This window comes from Crocodylus siamensis, chromosome 3, assembly GCF_052110815.1.
Source record: "Crocodylus siamensis isolate JL-2025a chromosome 3, ASM5211081v1, whole genome shotgun sequence".
Lineage (NCBI taxonomy): Eukaryota > Metazoa > Chordata > Crocodylia > Crocodylidae > Crocodylus > Crocodylus siamensis.
Genome location: NC_143397.1, coordinates 220,220,874 through 220,247,724, shown reverse-complemented (window position 1 = coordinate 220,247,724; position 26,851 = coordinate 220,220,874). Strand labels below are relative to the sequence as shown.

General features: G+C 38.7%; 1 protein-coding gene across 2 annotated transcripts in view; it reads right to left on the bottom strand.

The window, feature by feature from the left end:
• Positions 1-192: 192 nt before the first annotated feature.
• Positions 193-26,851, bottom strand: part of MTDH (metadherin) — a 34,357-nt gene continuing 7,698 nt past the window's right edge. The window contains exons 2-13 of one of the 2 annotated variants that reach the window (XM_090040399.1): positions 23,451-23,555; positions 18,839-18,920; positions 17,993-18,169; positions 16,422-16,490; positions 14,876-15,115; positions 13,779-13,865; positions 12,666-12,764; positions 6,785-6,912; positions 5,643-5,762; positions 4,496-4,615; positions 3,440-3,596; positions 193-3,108 (exon numbers count right to left, since the gene is read on the bottom strand). In XM_090040399.1, the coding sequence (XP_089896525.1) occupies positions 3,038-3,108; positions 3,440-3,596; positions 4,496-4,615; positions 5,643-5,762; positions 6,785-6,912; positions 12,666-12,764; positions 13,779-13,865; positions 14,876-15,115; positions 16,422-16,490; positions 17,993-18,169; positions 18,839-18,920; positions 23,451-23,555 (1,455 nt within the window). In that variant the 3' untranslated portion in view covers positions 193-3,037. Of the gene's footprint in view, positions 3,109-3,439; positions 3,597-4,495; positions 4,616-5,642; positions 5,763-6,784; positions 6,913-12,665; positions 12,765-13,778; positions 13,866-14,875; positions 15,125-16,421; positions 16,491-17,992; positions 18,170-18,838; positions 18,921-23,450; positions 23,556-26,851 lie in introns of both variants that reach the window. The other variant, XM_090040398.1, reaches the window with a different exon arrangement.

Here is a 26,851-nt window from a genome sequence, read left to right as displayed (position 1 = left end):
GATTTGTTAAACCACTTGAATGAAAAGCACTCTATTTTTAATGAGCTTTGATCTGCTAGTCATATACATTCAAATGTTCACCTAGGTCCTAGTCATCAGAACAGACCTCTAGCTGGGAACTGGAGCAAAATGGTAGCTTCCAATGAAAATCAGTTCAGTTGCAAACATATCAATACTAAAGGTATTCCTATGAAGCATTTTGAAAATTTGTTTTTAATGTATACATTTTTAGTAAACATTTAAGAAATGTTTGTCTATTGTACTTTTTCTTTAGGTTTATAAAAAGAGCTATCCAAAAGTTTTCATTCATCTCAAGTCAACTCAGATTACTAGCTTTGTAACAAGCACATGAATCTTGTACACTTTCCCAGAAGAAAAACAAAAACTGAGAGCATACAGTAACTATCTAATTACACATCACAACCACACTTTCCATACAGTTGTGCAATATAAACCATTTCAGAAAAATTACAAAAACATCATATTATGAAAATATTTCATGCATCTAAGAAAATGAGACTTAGTTTCTTTAAACAGTATTGGTTTCTCTTTCTGCTGAAGGTACCTATGCATGAAATAGATTTTATTTTTTATTATTATGAAAATTAGCCATTCCTTGCCTTGGGTAAAAGTAAAACGACAATCTAAATAGATAACTCAGTTTCTATTCATGGATAATTTCCATTATTACTGTTTCCTCTGGAGCATCTGTTGAATAAAAATAAACTTTCCAAGACACTCAATCCATACACAAATGAAAAAAAATAAGCCACAAGTAGATGAACAACTAAATGGATGATATTTGAAAAGGAAGGCTGGAAAGGTTCAGACTGCTGTGCAAGTTAGAAGCAGCAGCTTGCTGCAAGTACAATGCATATAAATTGCTATGTTGAGCAATTCAAGGACTTATTCTGGCAATCCTGAACTGTCAATACCCTTCCAAAGGTAAATGCCTAAATCAGTTTTTATATAGTTGTAGTCAATACATTATTTTGTAAAGGTCTTTAAGACCTTTTTCAGAAAGCCAAATCTAACAAAAATGTACAGGGTGGGACTACTATTAAAATTTTGGAAGTTCACTGTACATATGAATTTAAAGACCTGCTTCTGTCACACGGAGAAGTAAGCAAAATGGAAATCTAATTTACAAGCACCAATGCACATTACATGATTATGTTAAACATCTTAGAAATTCCTGTTGAAAATATTTCAGTTCTGAAGTTAGCTTACATGGAACTGACAGGCAAAGCTTTTGTATTACTCTCTCCTCAATAAGTAAAATGATGCTATCAAATTACTCAATTTATCATTCACAACAAATTTAGAATATAATTGAACGAAATTTCTGAACATGTAAACAAACTACCATGTTCTTGATGCAGGTATTAGCACCTGCATAAGTTAGTATTCATTTATTAGGAAAGCTCTCAATAAGGCATGTCTTTAGTACAATTAAAACCAGGCTTGTTTCTTTAACTATTATTTCTGCTTTGCAAGCAGAAGACAATATTGGATGGTTGATCAGTGCCATTTGTTACAACTGCTACTGTTTCATTTCTCTGCCACAAAAATGAAAGCCAATCACATCAAATAAACCATGGCCTTTCTTTTACAGAATTCATCAAGTGATGTTAATTATGGTCCTTATCAAACATACAAGTTTTGTAGAGCACATTTACAGTGTACATGGCTGAGCATGCACCATTTATAGATACAAATATACTTGCTAATTTGATACCATGTAGTTACATAGTGCCTGAAAATAATGACATCTGAAAACACCGCTTTAAAAAAAATCAATAGTTTAAAGTGGGAAAAGGTTCTTTATTTTACAATTGCTATAACCGCATGAAATTTCTTATAAAAACACTAATCCCCTTCAAGAAGTCTAGATGCACATTCTATAACTATAGGTTAAGGCAGTAAAAAAAAAGAAAAGAAAAAAGTGTACTCCTGATAACCTGTGATCTTGACGATGTTGATTAAAAGTAATCCAAAGCCGTTTTTCAATTTTGCCACCAAATGCTTGAATTAGTGTATAATTTGTGAATGAAAACGGATTACCTTGCTATTTTTTGTTTTAACCAAGAAAAGAGAAGAGAAACAGGTACGGTAAGTTAGTAAATGCTAAAGGAAAAGGAAATTTTGCATTTATAGTTCATTTTTAAGTATTAAAGAAAAATCAACCAGGAAAAGAATTTTAGCTGTGAATCAGAACCCACCAACCAAATAAAAAAAAGCTATATGATGAAGCAGAAAACAGTGAAATTAACTTTATGCACATTGCTGCATTCTTAAAAATATACTGTTACTTTGAACAATTCAAGTAATGTAAGAGACTATCAAAAATAACTTCATGAACCACTCAAGCTTAATCGCATTCTCAAACTTTTAACCAAAAGCCATTTTATTATGTTAACTTTGTATAATAAACCATAAAGGTTTAACTGTACAAATGATTTTAATGATTTTATTTGCACTTGTGATTCCTTTAATGGTTAGCCGCTTTGCTAACCAACATATTGTAAAGATATGGCAGATTACGTATTTAATCAAAGCACTTTGATTTAGGCATGAAACAGATCCAAATGGTAGACATTCTGTGTTTCTATATACCACTCAAAAGAGGGGCAAGAAACATCCACTATTATACAGATAACTATTTTACAGAAAACCCTTCCTTAAAATCAATCCTTTATTCCCAACTGCAGATGAGATAGGACATAATCTATTGTAAACAGGGCACTGTGTTGTAAAACCAGTTTGTTTTGTTTTTTTTAAGTTAACATCTTTCACCATAAGTTGGAAAAACAGACTCTTCAAAGCGTCTCTCCAGCATGTAGCATGTTCTGCTGTTTTCTATAATCACAAAGTTACTTTCCTTGGATTCCTTTTTAAAGATGGTTGTGTTCACAGCAGTTCTGTTTTAAAAATCAGTTGAAATTTATATAAAATTCTGTACATGTTCACAAATTATTGCATAAACAGCATTATCTTCATGACAGTATTTCAGCAACATATGTCCATCTCAGGAAATTCACGTTTCCCTTCTCGCTTTTTTCTTCTTTTTAACTTGTTTGGGGGACTCCCAGCTTTCTTCAGACTTGGCTAAAAAAAGTGCAGTAAAAAAAATGTTCCTTAAGCTTTGTAGTAAATAATTTGAGCACAAATTGCTTAAATATTGATCAATACATTCTATATTATTGCAAGGTATTATACAGGAATATAAAATAAATCATGTTTTTAAAATAACAGCCTTTTAAAGTTATACTTGGCTATCTGTTACAAGGAGACTTAACTCCTCCTCTGCTAAATTAAATATTGAATAACCCAAATTAATATACAGTACTGAAGCCCATCATGTTAGAAAGTTAACCAAGATGCATTTTTTTTTTTTAGTAGCTACAAAACCCAACTTCCCATACTGAGAAATACTTACTCTGTAGAGGAGGCACACTGTTTTGCTTAATATTAGAACTGGAAACATCTGTCTCTTGTAGCATCTGTGGCACTTGGGTAGCGATCTTCTCAGAATCACTCTCTGATACAATTACAGATGGCTCAGTAGAAACAGCAAGTGAGGGAGCCTCCCCAGGCTATTTTAAAAGGCAAACATTTTTTTCATATTAAACTAAGAAAGTATCTTTTTCACAACAAAGATTTTTATGCAATCTTGTTGTACACTTAGTCTGTTGAAAAATCTTTTACCAGAACTGTAGGACTAAGACTGCCCTCTAGTGACAAAACTGACTTCAAATTCAAATCAAATCCAATCTGTTTAAAAAGATTGGACTGTTTAAAAGCAATTCTCAACCACATTGCCATGGCACCTTGGGGTACCTTGACATCTTTTCAAGAGTGCTTTGGAGTGCCGTGCAATATTAACACACTGTTAGGTGTGCAAACATCATTCACAAAATACCCAGAGATTTCAAATACAAATCTATAGTGTTAAAACAAAATAAAACAAAAAACCCAAACTGACATTTTGTGGCCTTTGAGCTTTTAACAGAAGAAAGGCTGATGTGTTACTTTTCCATATCAAAAAACAAGTGAAAACAAAGACCTTGCTAGCATTTTCTAAGGGGTGGTTCAAGTTTAATGAAGGGTGCCTCAAGGCTACTGAGGTTGAGAACCATAGCCTTAAAATTTAAAGCAAGAAAAAGAATCTGCTGAAAGTAATCTAGCAAGATTATTAGGTTCTATCATTATGATGAGAAATAATAAAAACTCCAATCAGATAATCAAAGACTATTTTAAGCATATAGGACCTGAGAACATGGAAAGATTACAAGAAATCTTTTATTATAACCTTTTTTAATTTTTTTTTTAAAGAAATGCCTAATAACTTGAGCAGTACTGAAAATCTATATTGACCCGTGCATTCCACATTACTATAATGTATTTTTTGGTATCAATTATGTTTCCATATTCTTCACTTTTGTTATGTCAAAACAGGACTTACAACGTTATCTTGATTCTTTTTGTTCCCTACCTCAGCTGGTTCACTAGTGCTCATGGTCTTCAAAGAAAAAGCTATTTCCTGTTGGGGTTGAGTTTTTGAGGTATCCTCCTGAAATTCATCTCCAACTTCTCTATCCAGTTCTTCAGCATCCTACAAAGACGACAGGGGTGAGCCAAGCACTGTAAAGGGAGTCCCATGCTTTTGTACCTGTAACTCAGTTTTCTTAAAATATTAACCAGACTAACTTTCATGACATTAAGCTAAAGGAAACAAATAAACATTCCCAAAAGTTTAAAGAAAATATTAATATAATTCAGGTGGACATCCACTGTATGCCAGCATTATATACAGCTTCTAGAATGCAGCACAACTACTGAAATAAGATTCAGTAGTGAACTAATCAACTACTGAAATAGTTCAATAGTGAAGGCAGTATCTTAGGCAAATTTACTGTAGACAATATAGTTCAATCTCTGCAATAAAACAGATTTTCCTCAAGACTTCTCAAACGGTTAGCTACAAAGGTGACCTCTAGAACTTCTATTCCTGCCAGATAGCAACTAACTTCTTAGATTCTCCTAGCTGGCTCCAAGTCATGGCCACTTAAGATTTTACATACACTAAACTACTTCTATACCTTCAATAAAGTTAAAACAGCCTTTCACAATATTCTGCTGCAGACCTGCCAAAAGACCTTCCATCTCTTATTTCTTTAGCTATTAAAATTGTCCATCATGAAGATGATCTTCCAAAATATAGGAGTGAGTGGGCTTCTTTTGCAAAGGAAACCAGTGATTGCTAAATGGCATCCTTAAGGGAAATAAGGAATCCAATTTATTTGAAAGAAGGGTATATTAGTTCAGATTAAATGAAACTGAGTTTGAGACCACCACCTATATTTTCCTTATGTTTCATGAATTCTGCCCATCAATTATCATGCACTTAAAATGAGGGACTATTCAAGAGAATTGAATCATGTTGACCGTAAAATAGTCATGCAACTGTATGTAGCTAGCATTACAATTTATGACATAATCAATCATTTTAAGAATCGTTATTTATTTTATTGTTGGTTGTTAAGATTTGAACGCTGAGAAACAGTGCATCTTTCATAATTTCCAAGAATTTTGCCCTATGAGTCAGTATTACAAAAAATATATATCCCTTTTCATTTTACCTGTGCAGGAGAACAAGCTTCTTCACCTTGCTTCTTCTTTTTCTTCTTCTTTTTCTTGGATTTGCCACTGGTAGAACTCTGAAGAGTTGGCTCTGCTTTTTCTCTCTCATCATCTGAAGCCTTAATATTTAAAGCAAGAGACCGAGTCTATAGTAAGCATTTCACTACTTTTCATTGACACAGATTGTGAGCAAGTACATCTTTTGTATAAATTGTATTTAATGATACACGTGGACAGATTAAATTGAACTAGTAAAATTAAGGCCATTTTGAAAAGAAAGCCATTCTTTACAGGCTCTGGTAAGTCATTCTGACAGTAATATGTATAGTAAAATGACCATGCTCGTACATTTGCTTTATGCGATTAACAACAAAGACATGGTAAGCACTATGATGACAGCTCTTGGTATTAGCATAAGTTATTTTGTGTGTTTTTCCTGAATACCCTTCTCCTTTGTAAATTTTTTTTCAGGGTTTACAGCTGTATGGGGTAGGGCTTGCAGAAGCTACATGTAAAAACAGAGCACATGGGATCAGCAGTTCCTTGACCATACAAATCATGGGCTATACAGAGTAAAATATTGGCAAGAGGGTATTACAAAGAGAGATTTGCATCCAATAGAGAGCAATAGTGAGCTGGTTTCAAAAGTGAACACACTTCATGCACTGTGACACCATAACTGTTTGCTATAAAACTAAACAGATGAAGAGTGGAATCTAATCAATTACTGAAAATACTTAATGTCTTCCTTCTTGATTACATTTTTGCCATTAATAATATCAGTTATATTTAATAACTGACAGGTACACACAACTTGGGAATTAGACTATTACTGCCACATGCACTATACCCAGCATGGCCAACCTATGGCACAAATGGCAAGGGCAGCCTCTCTGTGTGGCATGCAACAGATTTGAGGGGTGGGGAGTGGGGACAGGCAGCACAGGAACAGATAGGGCAGGAAGCAGAAGGCAAAGCAGGAAATCAGGTAGGAAGCAGCAGTCAGGAAGTAGAAAGCTTAGCTGCAAACTGGACAAAGAAAGGAGACCGGAATAGTACATAGGATGGACACTACAAAAATGCAAAAAGTTGGTAAAGTCTAAGTTAGGGCATTTTGTAGGCAACTTAGGTTGCCATCTACCTTCTGAACATCAGATGATAATTCTTCAGGTTGTGCAACAGAAGCAGCCTTTTCTTCATCTACCCAATTTCCCCATTCTTCTGCTGGTGCATTCCAGTCAGAGCTGGGATCAGCAGATGACAGTCCATCTACAAAGATTAGAGACACAGGTTTTAAGCAGAGGTGCTTGTTTTACTGATCTGGTTTCCATCCCAAAATTAATTTACTGATATTCTTGCACACTATTTTTATCCAAAACATGCAGGCCTTTGTTCCATTTTGCCATTGGTTTATTTCAGCAACAACTCCACAAATTTATGATGATGGTCTATTATCATTACATTGAGTGTAAAGTTATTGGCAAACAGTATGAAAGAAGTCTATAGCCTACCGTTACTAAATACTGGCAGCAATTCAATTTTAAAACACCTTATGCCAGGTAATGAACAAGACAAAGATGCTCTTATTCTCAGTATACCCAGCATAGAGCAAAGAGATGTAAACATCTTCTGAAGAATCAACTATGGCAAGGTTTAAAATAAATTAAAAAGTTCCTATCTACCTTTCACCTAATTAAAAAAAAAAAAAAAGATGAATATACTGAACTCAGGTAAGTGACAGACTAATGATTAGGAGAAAGTTTACACAAAGTATACAGTCTTTTCCTCTATATATCCAACTATACCAGTATTATGTACCCTCAAGACTAATCTCCTTCCTACCACAGGCAATAAGTTGGCTTATAACTGATCTGTGGTCCAATTGCTGACTGACGAAACTAAAAAAAAAATCTTTACCAAAAATACTGGCTTTTCACTTGCAGGTCCCCAGAAAAAACCTATACATTCTTTTCTATTATTAAAGCTCATTTTTGGGTATGCAACAAACTCCCCTATTTTCATCTAACCTGAATTAGAGAATATAAGTGTCTACAACCCACAGACTGAACTCTTGCTTCTATCACCACTGTGCTTTTGTTGCTTGACATTTGAGACAATATGACCTTGTTAAGCTTATAGCAACACAGTTAACAGGATAACATTTTCTGGGCAGCAGCACAATGTAATCACTTTTTAGGCGAATGAGCTAATAACATGCACTATGTTGATAGTGAGAGCTACCATATTTCTCTTATATTCATAAAAGGTAAACTTCATTAAATACACTATTGATCACTAAACTGCTGCCAAAGCAGCATGTGCTCAGTAACGGAAACCAGCTATAAAGCTGATTAAACGGTAAGCATAACTATACAACATGTGGCCCATATTGGGCAAAAATACTGATGGGAACCCACCACAAGAATAGGTTACTGCAGCCCACATAATATACATAGTACTGCTCTTAGCTCCCCACAGCACCAATGCTTTTTCAAGTTATTGCCAGCTACTGCATCAACTACATTTTGACTTCCTCTTCATTCCCACAGCTGAGTTGCACCTCTTTCCTATTTCCAATGATCCGTTTCTTTACTAGCCTTAAAAAAGTCTGACAAACAGGGGCCCCAAACAGTTCGCTCAGAATCCTTCTCTGTTACCCCCTCTTTCAGTATGTTGCATACAATTAGCGTGACTCTATGAGGTAGAGCTGGAACACACTGCCCTGCACCTCATCTAAACATACATTTTTGGACTCACAAACAAGAACTCCCAGTTCCAGTCCTGAGTGGGGGGGACCAATTAATACATGGTTCCTTCATGGATATAGGGGGGTGGTATCTGGAGTGCACACCCCTACCGAGCAGTTCTAAGCCATGCCTTGAAATTCTATTGACTCTGGTGGGGCCCAGCCCAATGAACTATATGGTAAATCATGAACCTTTGGCTTTGGATTAATACGTGGTGTTTGTACTATACGTAAGTAGATATAAAAGTGCTGCTTAAAAGTGTGTTTAAGGAATACCTAAAAAAAGTCAAATGCATCAATTCGGGATGAACTACATCCATGGGTACCTGTAGTAAACTGCCTATGCACAAATTACAATAAAATGTTTACTTCAAGTGTTTTCAAATTTGCCCCCTCCCTTCCATTTGCTCAGGGAAAGCAGAAAATACAGTAAGGGGGCAGGGAGAGCCTGCAGGAGAAAGAAATGGCGGGGGGGCAGAGGCATTACCTGAATCCCTGGATTTTTCCTGCTGCAGCATTGGGAAGGAGAGAAATTCAAAGCAAACCTCCATTAATTAGACTTTATACCTGGAAAATTATAACAAATCTATACAGTTTCCATATATAGAATCTAATTAACTGGGAGGTTGTCTTATAGTATCCAGGGTCACTTTATATTCTAATGAATATGGTATTTATTTCAATTTGATCACGGCAGTAAAAAAAAAGAATTGTAAGCATTTATTAAGAAAAACTGGAAATACGTGAATCTGTAATAGAGAAAACTCTACAAAACACTAACGAGGCCAGTGTTGTACAGATCAGAGTGCTGTGCAATGGAGGAGCAGTGGCTGTCCATGGAAAGTGACAGAGGTGAGGATAATGGGGTGGATTTCTGGAGTCGGCAAGAAAGGTCACATAGAAAAGAGATACCACAGTAGGCAAAGGTGATATGAACAGTGAGAGTAGACGGATAGATGCTTGGTCACACAGCATAAGGACTAAAAACTAGTAGGAAACTTTTAGAACACTCCTAAATGTTTTTAAAAATTTAAAGTACCTGGTAAGTTTGCTTCACAAGCACATGTGCAATAGCAGGGGGCTAAAACAAAAATGTGTATGTATTAATAGACTAATTCCAATCTGTGCTAACTGTGCTTTAAATCTACAAGAAAAGCTCAAAAGAAAAAGGCAATCAGCTTGAAAGTAAATTTCAAGGTCTGTACTTTGTTTGCCTTTAGTAGGGGTACACTGATATAATCGGTTGGCTATCGGATCAGCACTGATAAAAGGAGAAATTACATTATCAGTTATAGCCTTTTTTTTGTTTGTTGTAGTTGATAATTACAGCTGTGTGCCCAGAGCACCCAGGCAGGTGTAGGCCAGTCCCCATGCCCTCTTGCTGGCCGGAGCCCAGGGCAGACTACAGGTCCTGGTGAGCAGTGGGAGGGGGAAGGGTACCAGGGAGCTGACACAGGGTGCTGTGTTCAGCAACACAGGGACCACTGCTGGCTCCTGTGGCCACCACAGCAACACCACATGCACACCAGGGGCCAGAGCACCAGGGCTGCATGTTGGCAGGGGAGGGCGGCATGAGGGACACTGTTCCACAGGGCACCAGGTGCCTTTGCAACAGTGGTTTCTCCCTGGCAGCCGCAGGAGTTCAGCTGCGCAGGGCCCACCAGTGTTTGAGACAGAGGTGTGTTCTGGGGCTCCAAATGCATCCAGTTGATGTGAGGGTTGTCCCCACCCTCCCAGGACACCAGCATGGGCTGCACAGGAAGTGGGTAGGAGCTGTAGTTGAGGTGGCAATGTGCATGGGCTGGAGCAGACAGGAGGGGTGTGCGCACGTATTAAAAGAATGCAAAAAAAAAAAAAAAAAAGCAAACAAAAAAGGTCTATGCCAGTAGTTTAAAGTGCCTTGCACTATTACTAAATATCAGTTATCAGATTGGCATTCACAGACATTAGGGCTGGAAGGGACCTCGGAAGATCGAGTCTAGCTCCCTGCCCCAGGGGCAGGAAGTCAGCTGGGGTCATGGGAGCCCAGCAAGATAAGCATCCAAATTTCTCTTGAAGGAGTTCAATGTGAGTGCCTGAACCACCTCCAATGGCAGGCTATTCCAGACCTTGGGAGCTCGGACAGTAAAGAAATTCTTCCTTATGTCCCGCCTGAAATGGTCTTGCTGGAGTTTATAACTGTTTGACCTTGTCATCCCTTGGGGAGCTCTGGTGGTCGCCCCTGATAAACTTATAGGTGGCCATCAGATCACCCCTGAGCCTGTGCTTTCCAGGCTAAAGAGCCTCATGGCTCTCAGTCGGTCATTATAAGGTCTGTTTTCCTGACCTCTGATCATGCGTGTGGCTCTCCTCTGGACTCAAGCTTCTCGACATCCTTTCTGAATTATGGAGCCCAAAACTGGACACAGTACCCCAGCTGCAGCCCCACTGAGGCCGAGTACAATGGGAGAACGACGTCCTGGGATTTACTTGAGATGCAACTATGGATGCAAGCCAGTGTTTTGCTCGTTTTACTAGCTGCAGCATCACATTGAAGGCTCATGTTCATCTTGTGGTCAATGACAACCCCAAGTCCTTTTAATTCGTAGTGTTATCCAATGTAGCACTGCCAAGGCTATAAGCATACTGCAGGTTTTTCTTCCCAAGGTGGAGAACCTTGCATTTTTCAGTGTTAAACACCATCAGGTTCTCATCTGCGCATTTGCTGAGCCTATCAAGGTCAGCCTGGATTGCCCTCCTGTCCTCGGGTGTGGATGCTTTGCCCCAAAGTTCGGTGTCATCGAAAAACTTGGCCAGTCTGCTTCTGACTCCAACATCCACATCATTAATGAAGATGTTGAATAATGTGGGTCCAACGACAGAGCCTTGAGGGACCCCACTGGTCACAGGGCACCATGAAGACTGACTTCCATCAACCACCACCTTTCAGGTCCAACCACGGGGCCAATTCCCCAGCCAGCAGATCGTGGTAGACCCAAGACTGCAGTTGGCCAGTTTCACCAAGAGGTGATCATGGGATACCAGATCAAAGGCTTTTTTTGAAGTCAAGATATATGACACCAATCTCCTTTCCCTTGTCCAAGTGACAGGTTACCTGATCGTAGAAGGAATTGATATTGGTCTCAAGGAAGACCTACCCACAACAAACCCATGCTGGGTATCCCTCAGGATATTGCCTTCAGCTAGTCTGTTAAGGATGGCCTCTCTGATAATCTTTTCCAAGACTTTGCCCAGGACAGAGGTCAGGCTGATGGGCCTGTAGTTTGCCAGATCCACTTTCCTCCCTTTCTTGAAGATAGGCACCACACTGGCCATCTTCCAATCTTCAGGAACTTCACCAGAGTGCCAGGAGTTCTCGAAGATCCATGCCAGGGGCTGGGCTATGATACTAGCCAGCTCCTTGAGTACCCTGGGGTGTAGATTGTAAGGGCCAGCTGACTTGATGGTGTCCAGCCTCTCAGGGTGTTCCTTCACAAGGTCAGCATTGATGGAGGGCAGGGAATTTCCCTCACCTGGGCCTTCCTGCCCTGTAATGGGCATGGGTGTCCCGTGGGACTGATGAAAGACTGGCACAAAGTACCCATTTAATAGCTTGGCGTTTTCCTGGGCGTCTGTTGTCAGTTGTCCCATCTGGTTTAGCAGGGGTCCAATGTTGCCCTTGCAGCAAGCTGGCTGGTCAATCATCACTTATTGGCAGGGGCCTAGAAAATTTTACTGGTGCACTCCTAGCGTTTAAACATGTCTCACAATCACTATGTTAGGCATTTAACAAACTAGGCTGACTACAATTGTCTTCCTATACTTAAAGTTTGCAGTGTGGTATGAATACAAACAATTGGAATAGAAAGGCTTGTCATACATTTCATATACTGGAATATAAATGCTCCGTAAATTAAAAACTATTCAGATTATAGGAGTGAGCAAGACTTTCTACCAGAAGCCACATGAAATTGGACATTTGTAGATGGGCAGGGGCTTTATTATTTTCCCCCTTAAATACCATATCTGAACTAGGTAAATTCCCATCAGTAGTTATCTTTAAAAATCCTAAAAAAATATATTATATAATTCTTTAAAGTAAGAGTTCTAGACGTATTATTTCCTAGTATCAAACATCACCTTTAGGTATACAAATGTCCCAGAACTTAAAAAAATTAGATATCTAAAGCAAAAATGATCACATAAAACCAGAAAACAAGCTAATCCACAGCTATGCTGAGTAACTATAAAAAAAAAGTTACCCCTCCCCACTCTCAAAAAAAAATTAGGAACATACTTAACCCGGACCATTCATCATCAATAGGGGGTTGGCTGTGGCTTAAATCCCACTGGAAGTCAGAAGTACCAGGCTGAGAAACTGGTTCACTGCTGGATCCTAAAGGGCAAGAAATCATGCATTTTTTTTTATACATAAAAACATGAAACTTTTTTTTAAACTTTGGTATTGTGTTGCTGAGTTCTCTCATTTAAAAATACAAATAAAAGTGTGGGGTAAAAAGAAAGAAGACCAAGACCCATGTTTCCAAGGGGTTTATTGGTACAGGAATCCTGTTTATCACCTGGGAACACACATCAGCTGTTATGCTGTAACAGTAACTTGTATCTGCATGTTCCTGCAAACATACAAGTTAGCTAAATCGCTGCAATTTTAACCTCATTTTATTTAGGGTTAAAGTTTCAATGGTTTTAATACTTTCCCAGGCTCACTCAAAAAACTAAAGACACAGCATTTGGAATTTTTCATATATAGCATTTTTAGGCAATTGTATTTTAATGTTCCTTGGTCAGGTGCCAAAAATTTAAAGAGTGACTATCCTTCCCTGGACAGCAAGCCTCATATGTGCAGCCTGAGATAAAGAAATGACTGAATGTTCTTCCCCATGAAGGTCACTCTTCCTGAATACCAAGAAGAAAAGGAGGACTGAAAAAGACAAATTTACCACCTCTTATTTACCTTTTTTATCCATCTGAAAAGGTAACTTGGACTCAGAGGGTGCTGGCCAGGGTCTGTGTGGCAGAATTGCTCCTGCTGCAGCCCTGGGAGGCCCTTAGTGCTGGCCCTGCACTCCCCTACCTCATCTGGGGTAATCTGCTGCACGCCAAAGCACGTGTGGCACAGGCTTTCCCCAGGACAAATAGCAGTGGTGCAAGGTGCACTGCCGCTTCTTGTTCCTGGGGAACCAGACATCCGTGCTTGTGTGGATATAGCCAGAATGTTTACTATATCAAAACTAATTGCAAGCTGACAATATGATTGAGAAATTATTTTCCACAACTTAGTCTTGATAGCTACAATTTGTATATAGAACACTGCTGCATTGCAAAAGTATGTCTAGTTCAAATTCCTTTTTTAAAGTTTTTTCCCCTAAATTTGGGAAGTTAAACATACCAGAAACTGCAGGAGCTAGTCCCAAGGAACTGAAAGAAGCAGAATTTTGTTCAGAGGTATTGATCCTTCCATCCACGTTCCAGGCAGCTAGAAGAAAAAGTATAATAAAAACTTTCATTTTTCCATATTGCAATGTTGCAGGCCACTGGCTAGTTACCTAGAGATGTAAAAAGAGAATCAGTAAAGAAATTCCAACTATATACAGTCTATCATTACCTAGAGCAGTGGTCTCCAACCTTTTTAAGGTAAAGATCACTTTTTGAAGTAAAAGGGCAATCCAGGATCTACTGCCCCCCCCAGCCAGTCAGTGTGCGTGTGTGTGTGTGTGTGTGTGGGGGGACACAGATCAAAGCCCCCACCATGAGGGAGGGAGTGAGGGCAGGGGTGAGGGGGGCCCTGGCTGGCCACTCATACATCCTGCTGCTCCCAGTTGCGGAGCCTCTGACACAGTTTATCTGCGTCAGAGATGGACTGTCAGGGGCTCCCTGATCGACTGGTTAATCGGGATCAGCCAGTTGGTGACCACTGACCTACAGTGTTTTTTCACCCATTGAGTGTTTCAAAGGGACAGCCAGTGCAGAGAGGCTCTAAAATTTGCACCCCCCTCAGTTACAGTTGGCAGAATTGAGCCAGATTTGCAAGGGCCACTTTTACACCTCTCAAATGTTGTAGATTTGCGAATAATGGACTGGCTGCTGTTGAACACCAACAAGAAACTAAAGCAAAACCACCATACTAACATACACATTATAATATGTGTGTGTATAAAAAAATTGAAATAAAGAGAAAAAATTCAGTAGAAAACTATTTTCTAGATTAATATTGACAGGGAAAGGCTTTTAAGAAGCGTAAGTTAGTTTCTTTCACAGAAAATGTCTTACCTCAAGCCTCAAACACCTCAGACGAGCCACACTTAAATACTTCTTTCCACAACTTTTCATTAAGGCAATAAAAATAGTTTTCTTTATTATCAAACAGAAGATGCCTTGAATTTCTAATAGTTTAAATGCACTGAAACTACTTAAAAGGCTCACAGCCAAGCGTGGTTACATTTTTACATTCAAGAGACCCAAGAACATTCTCATAGAGCAACTTACTAATGCCGTGGAACAAAGGACGCTCTCTCCAGGTCCTGCCCACTAGGGACACACCCCAATCCTTTCCATTTCCATTAGCATCTCCAGAATCCTGACCCCACGCAGATGTCTCAGTCTTCCTCTTCCCAGTTGTAGCTGATGAAACAGATGCCCATTTCTCGTCACCTGCACTGATCTGGGAGATTTTTACAGACTTCTCATTCCAGCTTCCTCCATTTACAGTAGGGCTTTCACTCAATCCTGAAGAAGCTTAAAACATCACAAATAAAGTAACTGGATGAAGTGCTTAAACACAATTTTCATATGTTTGTTATTCAGTTAGTAGCAAGAAAATGAGAGGTATCACCACCTGTTAGATGAGCTGTTAATGCAAGAATCATCTATTGCAAGACAATTTCCATTACCTCCTATAACCCTTTTTAAAGGTTTTTTTAAGCCAGTGGTGGAAAAATGAATTGTTTTGAGTAAGATTTACAGAACCACTTATGTAAAAAAATGTACACGTCTAGATCTCTCACTTTATTACATTCTTGGGAAGGTAACAAAAAATTCCAAAATTCTCCTTCCTATGACCATTGATAAAGAACAAGTTTTGTTTTTCCTTCACCAGCTCTCCTCAGGGTTGTAAGGGCTGTCTTATCTACTTTCATCTTTACTGTATGCTTTCTTCACTTCCTTCCTACTGGAAATGACTAAATACTTTCATCTGACATCAAATTAAGGCTGTTTTAGTCAACTAGTACCAATGCCAGGTTCCACACACGGCACAGAACCAATAGGTGAGATATCTTCAGAAGATTCCAGGATGCAATTCATGCTCCATGCCACAGAGGGAGATTAATATTCTTCTCATTATTCCCCTGGCTCCCAAGGTCCTCACCAATATGACTTATGAAAGAATTCTGATTAGCTTTGGAGTTGAGAATCAGTATCAGCCTGAACCAACCAGGCACCGATAAGGACTATATCACTTTAGAGCACTGGCCCCTATTATGCCTATTTAGTATCTTATAGCCAGCTGGAGAACATAATGATTCAGAAAAAAGCACAAAAAAAACCGAAGCAGCAAAATTATATGCTGTGGGGAAAAAATGCTTTTTGATCCCTAAAAGCTAGACTCCTAAAGCACAATATGATCATCTTACTTTTATCATCATATTCCATTATCCTTCTCATGCATTTTCTTTTTCTTAAGCAATGTTGCACAGGAACACTGCTTTTAAGCAACGTGAAGCAATGACTGAGACTTCTGTTGGCCATGACACTTCTAATAACTCAACATACACCCATTAGGTAAATTACTACTTTTCATAAATTTAGGTCAGTTATACCACAAGGCTTAAGAAGTAATTGTCTAGGCCTGACAATGCCAAACTAAAGTTTCTAGTTTTCTTGGGTGAATATCTTCTTTCTGAGAAGACGCCAAGCCCTAACACGCACTGAAAACAAAAGGTACAGCTCAGAATCCTACATTCTGACAACATAGAATTCTGTTTTGTTACAGAATTAATTAATAAGTTAGGATGCCAAGCAGTCTAACTCTTACCTTGTTGAATTGCTGAATCTCCTCTCGCAGGTTTACAGCTGCTAACTTGAACATTCAGAAGTGTATCACCTAATTCAAGGAGAGAAACCCTTTACAAACTATTGTATGTGTCACTATTCACTGCTGATATAAAAACATCTTTGTCTGCAATATATTTCAAAGGATTATCCTTTTAACAATATGCAAAGCATATAAATATCTTAAGTTGTAGAAGCAAAATTAAAACTAGGTATTTCTTTTTATTTTACATAGATTTTAAATACCAATACACCTGTACGCCTTTGAAATTAACCTAGATTAGGGCAACATCTGAAATAGTGTGGCGCAATATAGGATGTCTAGGTCTGAACCAACATAGGGCACGTGGTCATGAATGGCAGTTAAGTACATAACCCAGCTAACAGCTTGACTTTTCTTGAAATGTTTGGTTGCTTTCTTTCCCACATCCCTACAGAGACAAACAGAATGACTGACTCAATAGTCAAGGGCAATGATGGTATAGTCAGTCAGGATGGAAGCCAGCAGTGATTCAAGGCACCAAGGTGTCAAAGTCTGAATATGAATTTGCTACAGCACAGCACCTAAGAAAAGCTAAACTGAAGCTTTCTGCTACTTTATCAAATCACTCAACAAATTCTTCTGCCTAATTAGCCACATGATTGGTTCCCAGCTAAGGCAGAGTAGCTTAGAAGCAAGCTGGCATCTTGAGGTATCACAGTGTCTACTTAGAGAAGTTATTCATCTAGCAGTGAATAAGGCAATGAGTTTTTCCCCTCTTCTTGAGCTAACAGTGCTAGCTAAAAAAGAAATGATGTAGCACTAGGAGCAAAAAAGGTTTTGTTTTTACTTTAATACAGATGTGAAATTACTACATAGAGAAGTGAAGAAACTTCCACAGGTGGAGTCAGAAAACAGAGGGGGCAGGACATTCAGGCTAGGTACCACACACAAGTTAGTACCAGAGGTACTGAACTGTAAACGTTCTCATCTGCTCTCTGCCTAAAAACATTGACCCAACAACAGGGATCTTATAATAGGCCATGTACCTTTTGGGAAACAATTGTTTAACAACACTAAGGATTTTGGCTCCCAAATATGATTGGCATCCTTTTGTCTGCAAGAGACTGTGGATATTGCAGCCTATTGTGTAGATGGCTTGCAGTGTCTCATGTGACCGAATAGTCCAAATCAAGATTTACATGATCTGTGGCAATGGTTGCAAGTGTATGCATCATGATTGGGTGGTTTGGGAGCTGCTTGCTTCATGCAGACTTTTCTCTTCAAGCTGTTGAAGCCAATTCCTGTTGTGGACTTTAATGGCCTGGTGGAGACGGTAACACCACTTGCTCCAATTGCTCACCAAGGTCCGTCATTGGTAAGGATCAATTCCAAATGCCTTCATATTTCACTTGCGAGAACTGAAGTGATGCTGATGCCATTATGATAAAAGATATCACCCACAATAAGTCTTGTTTTTCACCTATTTCTAAAAGTAGTTCTTAACTTTTGCATTTCTAAAACACTGCTTGGTTTTCAGTTTTTCTTCCCTCTTCCCATTTTCATTCTCATACCTTTATTTTTTCTGAGACCAACTGGAAGAGATGGTGTAGGTATTAGCTGTTCAGGGGATATGGTAACTGCATCCAACCCAGGGAGATTTGATTCTACTGAACCAGTGTCGGTCAATACTTTATCGCGTTTACGCTGCTGCCGTTTCTCTCTGTTACTGATTTTAGTTTCCCAGGCTCCTATAAACAGTGCCATAAGTAAAAACATCATTAGATAGCAAGATACAGTAAAGAAGTGCTAAATATTAATCGTTTATATGCCACCCTCCCATAAATCTGGACCTAAACTAATTAAGATTAAATCTGAGTTCTAGTTGAATTTGCTTATAGGCTACAGATATGGTAGACTCAAAACCAATAGGCGAGAAAAAGGTGAGAAGAGCAGCATAGAACTAAACTTTGCAAGTAGTAGGTAAATGGTGCAATTCGGATTTTAACATGTCCTTTTCTGCACATGATAACCGTAGCAGGATGTCTTTTTTTTTTGTCTTTTTTTAAACAATCTTGCACCCTATACAAGTCACAACACTTCAGGGAGGATAAGATAAAGGCTAAACTACTAAAATATATCAAGTTATATTTTTCAAAAAATGCCCTATTTAAACATTCCCGATCAAACTGCAGTACCACAGCTGTAAAGCTCTCATCTTAAATTTCTCTCTCAGACATCCTTGATTTTCATATACAACATGCAATAGCTTTATCTTTAAATACTTAATTTGCTAGAAAATACCCATAGAGACACAGTAGATTTAGTAAGAAAGTAGCTACATTTTTACCCAAATATGTAAGTCATAAATAGCACACAGACCAACATATAGTTCAACTGCATTTTTTTGCTCTTGGTACCTTCATCGACTTCCTTTCCATCTACACGCAACAGGTCCTGAACTGTTTTAGAATCTCCCTTTGATTTCTTTTTCTTCTTGGACTAGGAAAAAAAACAACACAAGAACTCAGTTTCATTTCAAAGAAATCAAATAATTCTAACCTGAAACTTACAAAATGTATGTCAGCAAAAGTTTAAGAATTAGATATTTATAGACTGGAAATGACAGTTTAATCTATGTTTGAAATTAATTACAAGGACAGGCCTCACAGCTATGTGAACTGACTGGTAAAACTAAATCCTTAAAGAAAAGAATGAATACAGCATGGTGTACATCTTGCAATGAAAAACACAGGCCACTCTTACTGGGGGACAACATCTGGGAACGCAATGACTAAAAAGAACTTGGGAGATGTAATGGACAAGTGGGGGAGGGAAGAAGGGGAGAGAGGAAGGCCAAGAACCAAAACCAATTCAGAACAAAACCTATTGTACTTCTCTGTTATCCTTCTGCATGCCCAAACCTTTCAGTTTCTATACATTATCAAAAGCAAAGAAGGAATATGCTAAAGGTAATCTACAAATTACTGAATGAAGTCTGTCAAATGACAAATATAAATAGCAAAATAAGGCCTAAATATACACATATATATATAACTTGCATAGAGACAGTATCCTTTTTTGTTTTTTTAACATTATTGAAGAAGTCCTGGACACTAATATTTATCATTCAATAAAGCCTTGAAAAAAGGGATTATCTGCTGCCAAAAACAAGGATTATGAAAAAGCAATACTTCAAAAATTATAAGTTTGCTTTACTATCACCCTTTACCAGGATTCAATGGTCTTCCTTACCACCTGCCAAACTGTCTGTGTTTGCAATAGTTACTATCATAATGACATCACTAACTGAAAAACAGCCAGGACATACAAGATGAATATACAAAACAGAAGTCAGCTCTTTCACAAAGGGCTCTCTATTCATTTTAAGTGATCACCTTCTGCAGCACATACGGCTGCCAATCTTGGTTCTGCCACCAGCTGCACAAAATGTCAAGAACTTGGCAGACCTACCAAAAGCCTAAAGTCTGTCAGATGCACTGGCCTCTCCACAGATAAAAGTGAAAAAACCCCCAGACCTATCCTCCTACCCACACACAAGATATAAAAATTTTGCAAAAACAATACATTCTGAGGTGCAGAAGTCTCAGCTTTCAGTTTACATGCAGTTTTTATATATGAAATAACCACTTAATTCCAAGACAGCTACTTGCTGTCCTAAACCACAAAGAAACATCACTCTGACAAGGCTTTCAATATTTTACTCAGTAGATACAAGCTATTAATGGTACATGCCATGTATGAAAAGAGGGTGATTTCTCCAGGTGACAAACATGGCTGTCTACCTAATTATCTACACAAAAGCTTAAAGAGAGTCCAGGGTTCTGAAAAGTACCAGCACATACCTGAACTCTACACTCTCTAGCTATACTTTCCTTTTAATAATTTGTGCACAGACCCACAGGAATTCATCCTGGAACCAGTGCTGTTCAACATATTTATTAATGATTTGGACACTGGCATAGAAAGCTTCTTGAGTAAGTTTGAAAATGAAAAAAAACTGGAAAGGATTGTGAACATGTTGGAAGAGAGAGCACAATTCAGAAGGATCTCAATACACTGGAAAGCTGGGCTGGAACTAGTTAGATTAAGTTCAATGTTGATAAATGCAAGGTGCTACACCTCAGGAAAACCAATCAAAAATGTGCAATACCTGGCTGGATAGCAGCACACTGGAGAAGGATCTGGGTGTCTTCGTAGATCACATATTGAATACTGTATTTGTCTTTTGTGCTGCATGATGCAATGGCACAAAAGACAAATACAGTTTTGGGATGCAGCAGGTGAAAGGCATGGGAAGTGACAGTGCTTCTTCATTTGTTGCAGGTTAGACCTCATCTACAGTATTGTGCACAGTTTTGGGCTCCACATTTAACAAGAACATGGAGAGGCTACAAAGGATCTAGAGGCAGGTGACAAAACTGATAAAGGGCTTGGAAGTTGAGTCATAAAGGGAGAGACTGAGGAGCTAGGTATATTCAGTTGGCTGGAAAGGCACTTAAGATGCGATAGCCATCTTCCAATATCTGTAGGGCTGCTATGAAGATGAGGAAAAACACCTTTTCCTCTTACTGTGGAAAGCAGGATGCAGACCAATGGCTTGAAGTTGCAAAGTAGGTTTTAATTGGGATATCAGGAAAAGCTTCTTTACTGTGAGAACAGTGAAACAGACTGCCTAGGGAAGTTGTGGCATCTCTATCACTGGAGGTGTTCAAGAAGGTTGGACAGGCACTGGTCAGGGAAGATCTTGAAGTAGCTGTGCCTATGTTCTACTATGGGCATTTCCCACATGGGTGTGCTTTTCTGGTTGCCACATGGGGCCAGGAAAGAATTTTTTCCTCTCTTGCTTCTGTATGTGTTAGGGTTTCCCCCCCACAAAAAAATCTTCCTCAGAACCACTGGATATTGGCTGCAGCCAAGGCTGGGGATTTTGACTGTGGTGTCCCAATGCTCCTGCTAGGAGTAAAGCTGAGGTTCCTGGCTTCCCCACCCCCCAGCTCAGGTTCACACCAATCACCCTATCTGGGGTCAAGAAGAAATTTTACACCATGGTCAGTTTGGTATGGGGGGCGGGGGAGCGGTCTTCTTCTGTAGTAGGGGGCATGGCCCTCTTACTTGAATCTCAAGTGTTATTTTAACAACCTTTGCAGCAGCACCAAGTTGGCAGGTTAGGATGTGACTACCACTGTATCAGGGTTGACTATGTAGTTTTGCTAACTGGTTAGATCAGAGGTTGGCAATATTTCTGGGCAGAATGCCAAAAACACCTGCAACCTCAACTTGTGTAAGATGCTGGCATACTAGGGGAGCCACGAAGGGGCTGATCCTTGTTGTGGCAGTGCAGCCTCAGTCCTGAGTGCTAAGCAAAATAACTGTGTGCCACACCAGGCCAGGGGTTGCCTACCACAGGTTAGGAGTAAGTGCTCCATTGTGCTCTGTTCATGGCAGGGCAAAGTCAGACTGATAGATTTTGTGGGAAAAAAGGAACGAGAGAGATAAAAAAAAAAAAAAAAAACTATTTCATACCAAATGTCTTTAAACACAAAGGTCTTCGGCATCTTTTAGAATCCTTAATAGAACATTTCTTATTATGCAACATATTACTACAGAATTTACTGCTACAGTAATTTTCACTAACTTAAAGACTCAAACCAGAAAAACATGAACAGTTAGGAATTGGCAAAGATATACAATGGTCTTTTATCCTATTTACAAAATATTTTTAATATATACCATGAATTTGCATTCTAAACAGTTTCAGTTTAATTAGACTGATAGCAAAGAAAAAAAAAACCCCTTAAAAGCAAAAATGTACTTGTAGCCAGAACCAATATTTTCCAATCTTCTATAAATCAGAACATTATGTCAGTCTATTTGACATGAGAAGTGAAGCCAGGAGATATTTACATATATTTTAAGTTGTACAACCCCACGGGAAATTTGGTGCAGTCTGGACCAAAAAGAACCAAGACAGAAACCTGTTTTGACCATATGCCTATTTAAAATTGTTGTTCCTACAATAGAATAGGGAGTACTATTTTCTTTCTTCCAGTTTTAAAGTCTTGTACAGTCACCAAACAAATGGTCAGTTCACCAACAAGATTGTGCATATGGGTTGGTGAACTGACCATTTGTTTGGTGACTATACAAGACTCTTTAAAACTGGAAGAAAGAAAACAGTACTCCCTATTCCATTGTAGGAACAATTTTAAATGCAACAAAGCATTATATTAAAAAATACACATCAATTCTTTAAAAGAACCAAATTTACATTTGGTTAAGTCAGTAGTAAAATATTCATGTAATTAATTGGATAACAAGTTGAAAGTTATATATTCTTTATTTGCCAATATTAGACTTCAAAACGATGCATGTGTCTTCAGAAATTAAGGATAAAAAGACCATCTAAAGGCCAGATCTTGTAAGCCTTAAGCCCCTGACTCCCATTCAAGCTGCAGGGTAGGGGTGTCAAACTCATCTGGCCAATGCATGGCCCAGAGCCTCATGCAGCTGTGCTACACATGGCAGCCACTCTGGGATGCAAGTGGAAACAGGCACTGCAGGCAGGGCCAACTGGTACACCTGACACACTTCCTGCGGGTCACATCGAGACCAACAGACAACACCAAGGGGGCCAAATTACATAGCTCCATGGGCCATAACGGGCTTGTGGGCCTTATCTTTAACATCACTGCCCCAGGATGTATGGAAGCCATGTACAAAAATGAAAATTGCTGCAGATATATTACATTTTTATGTAGAGAAGTAATTGTTCACCATTTTAAAATTTCATAAAAAGTGCAAATATTCCATAAATCAAGTGGGTTCTGAGTATTTTAGATATCTCTAACCGACAGCTGGATTTTTTTTTTAAAGTAAATTGAATCAGACCTCTATAGCATGGAGAACCTTCTGTCTGCTTATATACAATCCTGGTTAGGGTCTTCAGGTATTGCAAACGTAGAAATATGAAAAAATAAAATTTACTGCGGTTTCAAATCAGGAACTGACCTTCTCATTCTTCTTTTCTGCATCCAGTGGCTGCTTCAGATTCTCTTTACGAGCACTCTGAGTTATTTCATCCTCAGACACTTCAAGGAGAGACCGTCCATTAGGCTATATATGTAACAAAAATTAGAGTCAGATTAAATCTGGAAAAAGTCAGATGAAGAAAAGCTTAAGTTATAATCATAAGTACAGCAAGCGAGTTGAAGGCCAACTGTTCTCTGGAAAGGGGCTGGCAACCTACAACCCATGGAGCCATTAGATCTAGCCTGTAGACAAAGGGATTCAAGTGGCAGGAAATTTCCCCATGCCATCACAGGGAAAAGCAGTAGTTGTGGCTGGGTCCTAGTGCCCACCCTGACACAAATGAGATCCAGCCCACAGCCTTAAAATGTTGCCAGCTACTGGTCTTGTATATTATGTGGGGAAAAAACCCAAGTGCCAGCTGATTAATCATCTTCTAACATAAAACCAAATTAAATTTTTGACATAAAACATTTGCAAAAATTAAATGCATGCTTTCAGGAGAGAATCAGTTGGCTTTGTTTACTGTATGTAGTCTAGAAACAAGTATACCAAGAAGTAAATATCATTCTAAGAGCAATTTGACAACAGACTAGTAGTCTATATAGGCAATACCCTGAATAGCCACCGTCTTGCATGCCATACACAAGCATATTAAGAAAGGCATCCAAAGGAAGGAAAACCAAGATTGAGAGCAATCTTTTCCTTGTAATAACCAAGTACTCCATGGCATCCTATACAACTTGACTATTTTTACATAAGATGAACGGCACTGGTAGCATTTGAACAATCTTCTGCCTAAAAGTCTTATGTGTTTAATTTCTTACTAACAAAATTTGAACCTGCCAAACTTCCAGGAATCTTAGTGTGCTGTAATTTAATTACATGCATCTTGGATTCCAGCTAGGTTTTGCTAAATGTAACAATATTTAAGAACTTTGCTAGTTGGGTTTTACAAATGAACATATGAAACTGCCACTGAACTTACATATAAATAGGATTATGCATGTTATTTCTTTACAGGCATGCACATGAAAGCAAGCATGTATTATATAACCTACATTAAAAACTGTACAAATATGAAAGAACTTTAGCGCCCAGTCTTCTATAGCACTGTTTCTCAACCTGTGGGTCACAACCCAAAACTGGGTCACAAGAATATGTGAAAGTCATGAACAAACTTTAAAAATGGATTATCCTTTAAAGGAGAAAAAGGTAAGGAACCTTGGCTTTTCCCTGCCAGGTTGGCAGAGCTCCAGCCTGCAAGGGGCTGTCTGGGGCCCCTCCATACCCCACACATACCTCCTGCCCCACACACTGGGGGAGGGGGGGAGGGGCTGGGGCCTGTGGGCAATGGGTCAGGAGTGAGGGGCATTGGGTCAGGACCGGCCAATGTTTATAAATGGGTTCTGGTACAAAAAAGGTTGAGAGCCACTGTTCTATAGCAACATTTCTCAAGTGTCACAAAACAGATCTAGGCTAAGGGGATGCAGCACCATGTGGGCATCCCTCTAGCATGCTAGTTAAAGGACCACAAGGGATGCAAGCTGTGGTGATGTACATGGGCTTGGGAGAGGTGGGCTGTAGGATAAAAAGAATGGAGAGTCCCTGCTCTACAACATATTATTGTAACACAACCATTTTATATAGAATTCTTACAGTATTACTGATTGTATGAGTACAAACTCCATCTCTGTTGAAGTCCTGGAAGACCAGTCACAATTTTTTGCCAAGCATATGGAATGAGGGATTAAAAACTGAACATCCCCCATCCAAATTTAGGAATGACTTTTCAGATCATCCCATCAGATACGAAGTCTTTAAAACTATCAGCTGTTGGGTTACTGATTTCATACAAATATACTTGGATCCAAGCTATTAAAAGAACGATTTTTAAAAGCAACCCCTCAAGAAAAGTCTCTACACTTCTACTTCAAACACTCTGCTCCATTCTTAAGTGTTCTGGTTTGTTCAACTCCTAAATGCTGTACTAATACAGAGCAGCAACAGGCCATTCCTACTCTCTTACTTTTTTAAACCTATAGGCATATTACAGTCAATAACCTACATCAGGGGTGGCCAACCTGTGACACGCGTGCCAAAGAGTGGCACAGGCAGCTGTTGTATTTAGCACAGCAGCAGACTGGGGAGGGGGCAGAAAGTACAGCAGATCAGGGAGGAGGAGAAGCGGATCAGAATTGCACTTGGGGAGGGGATGGAGCTTAGCTAGCGCCTCTGTAACTATTCCAAATTACTTGACAATGGATAAAATCTGAACACTGTGTAACCTCTGGATGTATTTAGACTTTTCAAAACTAAAAATATACAAGTAATCTCTCTTAGAATTACTTTAAACTTTACAGAGTGTACAACCAAGGACATGGTGAAGTGCATCTTTTAGGTGGGCCCTGAAGTGAACTAAGGGAAGGCTGTTAAGCTGCACAACTGTCACTGAATGAGGTTCTATGCTACCTTGCCTTCAGGAGATAGATGAAGAGCAAGAAAACAATTTTAGGAAAAACCAGGATTAAGAAAGCCTTATTAAGAAGTTTGATTAGAGATTAGAACCTTAACAGCAAATTGAAAGGTACAATTTTAGCTTCAAGTCACCTTAAAAAAAAGAATTATAGTTCTGCATGACATCTGAATAAATCAAGTAGATTTTTATTTTCTTTTTGGTTAGAGCCTATTTAGCAAACTTCTGAACTAAGCCCTAGGTCACAAAAATAATCCAACCTGTACTTTTTCCAAGCCTCATTAGCCATTTATCTTAAAACAAGACCATGTCAGAGCTCAATTATTAAAGATTTCCATAAACTCCTACACTCAATCCTTCATTTAATGGTACAAGGAGCAAACCTTGCTATGTTACATTATGCTTATTTTGATATAGTGTACCACTGATATGATTTTCCTAACTACAGAACACTCGGCATTACTTTGTGTTACCTTAGTTACCTTAGCTACCGCGGCAATTTCTAAAACTATTAATAGAAACAGAATCATTGTCTATTAGAACATCTAGTCTATCCTCTGCAGCAGTCAACACGTAGCTTAAAATGACAGCTTAGTATTGAAGCAACTAAATTTTCTGTCAGAAAATGATAAAGTCAGAATATCTTTCCAAAAGACTTCAGCAGTAAGACCTAAATTACTTTACACCCAAGATATATTGTTACCACTTCCCTACTCTCCTTGCCAAAACCAGACTGAAAGACTATTTTTCTTCCTTCTTATAATATTATTACTGTTTTACATCCCTTTAAAACCTGCTCACAGATATCTGCCAGAACCACAATCCAACTGCAACATTAAAGATGTTAGTAAATTTCTTGTAAATAATATTCCCCATAATATTCTTTGAGCTATCTCCTAACAGAAGT